At 27.1% G+C, this 7,558-nt stretch overlaps 1 protein-coding gene across 2 annotated transcripts in view; it reads left to right on the top strand.

Moving 5' to 3' along the window:
• The first annotated feature begins 4,927 nt into the window (after positions 1 to 4,927).
• The window catches only part of LOC111621971 (probable maltase-glucoamylase 2), a 41,934-nt gene continuing 39,303 nt past the window's right edge, over positions 4,928 to 7,558 (top strand). Inside the window, exons 1-3 of one of the 2 annotated variants that reach the window (XM_023364228.1) lie at positions 4,952 to 5,022; positions 7,158 to 7,238; positions 7,332 to 7,482. In XM_023364228.1, the coding sequence (XP_023219996.1) occupies positions 7,427 to 7,482 (56 nt within the window). In that variant the 5' untranslated portion in view covers positions 4,952 to 5,022; positions 7,158 to 7,238; positions 7,332 to 7,426. Of the gene's footprint in view, positions 5,023 to 7,157; positions 7,239 to 7,331; positions 7,483 to 7,558 lie in introns of both variants that reach the window. The other variant, XM_023364231.1, reaches the window with a different exon arrangement.

The raw sequence follows: 7,558 nt of genomic DNA, 5'->3' as shown, positions 1-7,558 counted from the left end.
ATCCAACATTGATGACGATTACAACAACAGTGGTGGGTGCAGTACAGTACTTTTACTTTATTTTTCCATTTTTAATTCTTTATGACCTTAGGGCTCTAAGATGATCTTTTTTATGGTCTTGAGTTCGCGTGGGTTCAGATGGACGTTCTTCTGAATTGCTTGCTCGTATTTAATCCTGTGCCCACTAGTGGCCGAGTGCATAAAACCACTGAACATTGGTAGTTAGTCGGTCGTAAATTTGCGCCTCGCCAACATGGAGTTTTCCGAGTTTTCTTAACGTTAGTAACACCTAAATAGGGTTCAGTTTCCCTAAGTAAGTCCTCCCGGAAGGCATCCCCCTCGGCACCCGTCGCGTTATCATAAACCAAAATAATTTGTAAAAAAAATAAACGTTGTCATTACCAAAATAAACCTAAACTCGTGTTACATTCTAGGTCCCCAGGAAGATAGGCCTTAATGATGCCTTAACCGTCTCGTCCATTCGGCCTTCCATTACATTTACTTTGATTTCATTATTTTNTCTAGCGAAGAGGACAAAGATAGATTTATATAATAAATCGATTGTCAGAACCATGCAATTTATCTTACTATAATGTTAATAGTGGAATATAGCTTCTTACACTAATTCGACATTTGACCTATGGATAAGCATAAGACGGAAATAACTACTTTATTTTATATAAATTAGTTATTTCCAAATTAAATTAAAAATAGTTCTCGTATACAGACTTGTTAAAGATTATTTATATGCTACGAATTGGTTATCCTTTGAAGAACATTAATTATGAATTTCAAAAAAAAAATTTAAATTTTTCAAACTTTTAAATTGAAAGGTGATAAAATATACAAACTAACAGACTTTATTCAGAAACAAAAAAACTCTTTGGAATAATTAGGCTGCAATTTTAATTGTAGACCACTGTCGTTAGTCCTTTCTTAATCCCTAGAACGGAGTTAAATAGATGAAAGACGAGACCAGGTATAGAAAGCTTAGGAGCATGAAGCCCCAATTAACTATGTAAGAACCTCCGATGTAAACCGAAAGTTACGTTATTTCAATTCAAACATTTTCTCCTGAAAGGTGTTAGCTAGATGACCGGCACGACTCTATTGTTAAAGGAAAAGTATGATGTACAGGGGCAAGCCACTACTAATTTGAGGTGGAGAGCATATATTTTAAATGAAATAAATTAAAAATATGATTAAAAATTGCAGCCCGGCATTGCGACGATGTTACAATAAATAATTCTTCGTTTCCGTTTGTTTTGATTAGATAAATAGAAAATTTTTGAATTAATCGATCATAAAAAAACAACACAACTGCCTGGAGATTCAATGACAATAATTCATATTTGTTCATATTTTCAAATTTTGCTTTCTGTATTCCATTTATATATTAATATTTGATGGAAATTAATTAGTCAACGGGGGAGGTATCAGCACATCAAGGTTAGATCTCCAGTACAATTACTCCCATTATAGAAAGGCCTAGTAAAAACTATTGAAACACAAGAAAAATATAGTAAAGAATAATTATGAATAATTAATTGATAAATTAGCAACAGATTAATATTCTGCGCCAACTCTTGTAAGTTCATAATACACTTACAATCAAATAAAAACAAACATTGATTATAAATAAACTTTAAAGAATAAATTTAAATATTTTCACTTATAAATAAAGAAATATAATAGAATATTTTAGAAAATGTATTTAATTTCGACTACTGTAAACAGTTCGAACAGATACAAATTGATACGAAGCTAAAATAATACAAATTGGAACACAACCAAGAAAATCCATAATGCAATACCCAGATGGCAAAAAAAAATATCAGAGAAATAGAAGATTTTTTTTAACTTTCTGATACTTTATCTTGTTCTTCAAGAAGAAGAATTTTGAAAAAAGTATATAAATTTACTTTTCGTGTTGTTTTACAGACATTTTCACCCATCTTGACTTCAAGTATCAAATTGCAACGAAAATGCCACTGAGACGAAATATAAAACATACAACATATCAAGTAATCAATATCGTCAGATGTGCTGAGTGATAACAGTTCAAGCCAAGTTAGATATTTTTTCTTATGTAATATAACGTTTTCTTATCAGATCGGCTCTTGAATTAGTTAAATTCTCAAATGAATTTAGAATCCAAAACAAACGAGCAAAAATAAATTTTTAATTCTACAATTAATTCAATTTAAAATATATGCTCTCCATCTCAAATTGGTAGTGGCTTGCCCCTGTACATCATACTTTTCCTTTAACAATAGAGTCGTGCCGGTCATCTATCTAACATCTTTCGGGGAAAATTTTTGAATTGAAATCGTATGATTTCCTGTACAAACCGAAAGTTCACATATAGTTAATCGGGGCCTTCTGTCCCTAAACTTTCCATATCCGGTCTCGAATTTTATCTATTTAACACCATTCTTCAGATTAACGATAGGAATTTATAGGTCTACAATTTTTTTAAATTGCAACCTAATTAATTTTTTATATAAATGCTTGAAAGAGGGATTATATTAGAATTAATCACAATTTCTCAAATCCTTGAATTTCTTGATAACATAAAGTCTGCAACACAAAGGATTTTAAATCAACTTATTAAATTTACAAGCCCTTTTTTATATTTTCTATTAAAATTATAAATATTTATTGGGCAACAAATTTCAGACCTATAAATTTCCACTAGTGTCCGTCTGCCTGTCTGTCTCTCTTATCTGTCCTTCATTAATGTCAAGAACGTAATAGATGAAAGTCGAGACCGGATATGAAAAACTTAGAGGCAGGAGAGACCGATTAATTTTATATAAACTTCTAGCTTGAACTAGAAGTTACTTTGATTTTAATTCAAAAATATTTTCTAGAACGGAATTAGATAGGTGACCGGCATGATTCCGTTGTTATCATGAAAAGTATGATGTACAGGAGCAAGACACTACTGAAATCGAGAGCATATATTTTAAATTAAATAAATTAAAGATTACAGCCTGGCATTGCGACCATATCATAATAAATAATTGCTCGTTTGTATTTAAAAAATTAAATTATTTTTGTATACAATATTAATTTTTCATAAATGTTTTCTAGTTCTAATTATGTTTTAATGATAGACCTATTAAAAATGTTAATTAATTTATATAGCTTGTTACATAGCTTTCGTTATGTATAAAAGTCTTTGATTTATTTTATTTTATATTAAAAATACTTCTTGAAGTACTGTCATTGTGCCTTAACAGTGTTTATTATTAGTTAGTTCTTTTCCTACTGTGTCATAAACAACATTTCAATTAGGATTGAATTTTTCTTTATAAAAATTTCTATTTGATAGACAAGACAGTTCTCGAGATAATAAATAAAAGTGTTTTTTGAGGATAACAAGTTTGAAGATTATATAAAGAAGAGAATCTTTTGTCCTTTCTTTCCTCATTAGCGAAATAGAGAAACAGCTTACTTATAGAATTATATAATTCCTAAACAGTCAATGATATATAGTTAGTGTATATCTAAACCAAAATTNCACATTTTAACAGCATATGCTGTTGATGAATAAAATCAATTTTTTTAAAATAATTTTTAATATTAATATTAGAATAAAATTCAGTTTCAATGAACTCTTCATTGATACTTTTAATTACTTATTATTTCATAAAAGAATTTGTAGAAATTCAGATAGAAATTTATGACTAAGAACAATCACTGCTTCAGGGTATCATATTATACTTATCAATCTTAATTAATAATAATAACTGTAATCTAAGAATTTATTCAGATTACAATGTAAAGAAAAAGATTGTCAACTTTAATTGATTTAATCCATTATGTTCAAGTTAAAATCTCAAATTAATGAGGCAATTTCTTCTAACATATTCTATTGGTATTAATAAGTTTTTAAATGATTCTATAACAGAATTAAAACGTTTACATGTAAGCTTAATAATGTATTTTAAAAAGAACTTCTTATATAATTTCTTCAATTAAGCTTTCTGTAAAAGAAAAATGATAGATGATACTTAAGTATTTTTTTTTTTTTTGGATTAAATTTAGGTTATTTTCACTCATCAACGAAAAGCAATCTATACATCAAATGATGTCAACTAATTGGCTTTAAGTCCATCAACCGTATTTAGGCCATCTATCAGAAAATCCGATCTTTGACACCACCTCTCTCGAAATTCTTACCATCTTCGAAAAACAAATGATAACTGTCAACAGACTTTGATTTATTATATATAGTTGCAGAAGAAAATGAAGTAGATGATTGGATCGTATCCGCTTTTTACTGTTATATAGATGAGTTTATCTTAAAAACAATATTTCAAGATAGAAATAAAATTCTCTCTTATTTTAAAAGTCTTATTTATTGACAAAATAATTACAATTTTTAATTAATATATGAGGATTTAGTATTAATTTAACCGCAAATATAACAAAATTATGATTTATTTTTCATTTCTATTATATGAAAGGTATCTTTATAATCTTTTTATATATATTTTATTTCTTTAACTACCCCCTATATTTAATATTTTAAATGAATAGTTAACCTTGAAATGGCTTTTCCACGTATTAATTTGATGATTTTACAAGCTTATTTCGTAAAATTTTCAATTACTAGGTTATAAATGTAATGTCTCCGGAATTAGTCTTGTATTATGATAATGATACAACGAAATCTTTTTATCTGAGTAAGAATGTTAATTAAACATAATATAAATGAAAATAAAACAATTATACTCGTTTATTTTTAACGTAATAACTTAGAATTAAATACTTAAAATTCTGAAATTTGAAGATTTCGATCATTGAAATTTACAAACCTGTACTTTAGATGTCTATAAACATTTTTTTATAGGTAAAAGGAATCTAAAGTAAGAACAAGTTATAGGAAAAAAGAAGTAATTTGTCTTTAAAAAAAAAACAAAGTCGAACCGTTTTGTGGTATCAAAATCGCTTTATCTCTCAAATGATTTTTGTCTCTCGTCTAACACCATTTATCTTGAAGCGATGAGAGAGGTAAGTGACAAGAATACAATTCTAGCCATACTATAAATAGAAGCTGTAGTAAAACTAAATTTTTCTGAAATTTATTATATTATACATAGAAAATTTTAGAATTTTACGATATTCTAATGAATGCATTCATTATAAATCGAACAGAATAAACTTAATAAATAGCATTTTAAATATCAGACATTGTTCAACTACCTGTATATAACTAAAGTTATTATTAAAATAATTAAGCATTTTTAATGAAATAATTCCTACAGATTCATTCATTAGTCTTTTTTCCCATTCAAAAATTTTTCTAGATATTTATACATTAATAAGATAAATTTCAAATTAAATTATACAATAGAATCTATATAGAAAAACTTTTGAGTAACGTGCGTATAATAAATAACGTTCTACAAATTTTTATTTGATAAAGAAATGAAAAATATAACTCGTAAAACTTCAAGAAGTATTAATTCATGAAACAGTCATTTACATACCAGACCAATTGTCCTGTTGTAGAATCATTTATGATCACCCATTAAGAATTCGTGGCGACGTTTAAATGGACGTAACTATTCAGTAAAATTTATCTCATAAATATTAATTATAATATGTTTTCATATTCATTTTAATTTGCATATTTAATAGGTTATTAAATGATTGTCTGAGTTAAAAGTTATGCTTTAAACGTCAAGTGTGTACTTCCGAACGAATCGATTTCTTAGAACTTTTATAAGAATTTTAGTCGAAATTTAATTGTCTTTCTAAGTGAAATATCTTTCAGAATTTAATTTTAACTATGCGTTTTTAATACTAAATTATATATTTTAAAAAAGACATTTATTTTTCTATAAAAATGTTTAGCTAAATGTGGACTGAATATCAAGAGCTATGGAGTTACAATGTTAAGAGAAAGTATATATATAATTTAGGAATAGATAATAAAACTGATGTATTTTGATCGAGAAAAGTTTACAGTATATTGTAGTACAATAAAATAAAAATCGAAAACTTTCCTAATCTGCAATCTACATATTCACATAAATCGATATTCAAGAAGTACCCAGATCTGAAAGATCCATTGTGCCGGATCAACCGAAAGGTGAGAGGTGGAAAACTTGCTTCTCCACCTGCTTCCGGCGATCGTGACGTAACACAGAATCCCACGGGGGGCATTCTAATTTGAAGACCCCCTAAAGTTGCCATTACACCTAAAAAGTACAGTGAAGTACAGTGAAGTACAGTGATTTATAATCACTGTACTTCACTGGGGTAATCTGTTATATAATATCAGATTATCCCAGTGAAGTACAGTGTAATATCAGATGGTATATAAATCAATATATAAATAATTCTAATAATATACATCTTACACGTTCTAATAACGATACAAAGTCACTTAATATAATGAATATTTTTGATAATTTATAAATTTACTGCTTTATTTTGGAGAAATTTTTGATATGAACAACGTTCATTCTCAAATATTATATAACAGTTTTTCTTAGTGAATAAAATGTTAACCGTCTCGTAAAGAAAAAAAAAATCTTATAGCAATACGGCGTATGATATAGAATCTTAAAAATATAAGAAAAAAGAAGTCAATTTTACAAAACTCCTTTGAAGAAAATTTCATTTCTACAAAATACCTTAACTCTGTTTTTTTTCCCTTTCAATTCTGTAAAAATGTCACGTTAGAAAGATCCACACAAAAGTTTTTTTCTCGGGCAAACTACACATAAGAGCTTTCAACGTAAAGGCGTACAGTATAAAATAATATAAATCATACTCTGTGAAGCTACGTTAAACGAATATGTTCCATTACTTTCCCTGATAAAAATGTAAATTTTATTATAAAATTAAAAAAATAAACTTTATAAACATGCGCTAAATAATTAAATATATATTAAATAGTAATATATATATATATATATATGAATTTTATTGCTATAACTTTCAATAAAAATGTTTTTTTATGTACAGTAATTTTATCAAAAAGTTTGCAATGAAAAAATACAAGATTGCTCGACTGCTGAATAATCTTGTATTTTTTATTGTCAACTTTTGATAAAATTGTATAAAAAATTTTTTTTTACTTTTTATTGCAAATTTAATTTTATTTTAATTCAAACTTTTTTTTTGAACTTCTATAGAAAAAAAAATCATTCACAGAGAAGTATAAAATAAACACTGGCGAACTTCTGTACAAAGAGATGAGAAATCCATATAAAAAGGTTTATTGGAAATTTTTTTATATAAATATCAAATATAGTAGATTTATGTATGCAGTTCCTGTACGTTTACAAGTTCTATATGTCTTTATATAGAATCTACAAACGTGTACGAAATTGAATAGGAACGTTGAGAAAATATATGTACAATCGAGCCTCTAAACAATGCCATTTTGTCAGGACTTCTTTTAATGCATACAAAACAACGTCCAGTTTTTATGCTCCCGTCAGTGGCCTTTGTTCAGAGGTTTGTCTGTAAATTATTATTATTTTTATTCTTCTAATAAATTTCTGGTGATTTTTTTTTTAAAAAAGGTATCACT

Source organism: Centruroides sculpturatus, unplaced genomic scaffold (genome assembly GCF_000671375.1).
Source record: "Centruroides sculpturatus isolate CEXI.00-Female unplaced genomic scaffold, Cexi_2.0 scaffold82, whole genome shotgun sequence".
NCBI lineage: Eukaryota > Metazoa > Arthropoda > Arachnida > Scorpiones > Buthidae > Centruroides > Centruroides sculpturatus.
This window is presented reverse-complemented; position numbering and strand designations above follow the sequence as displayed.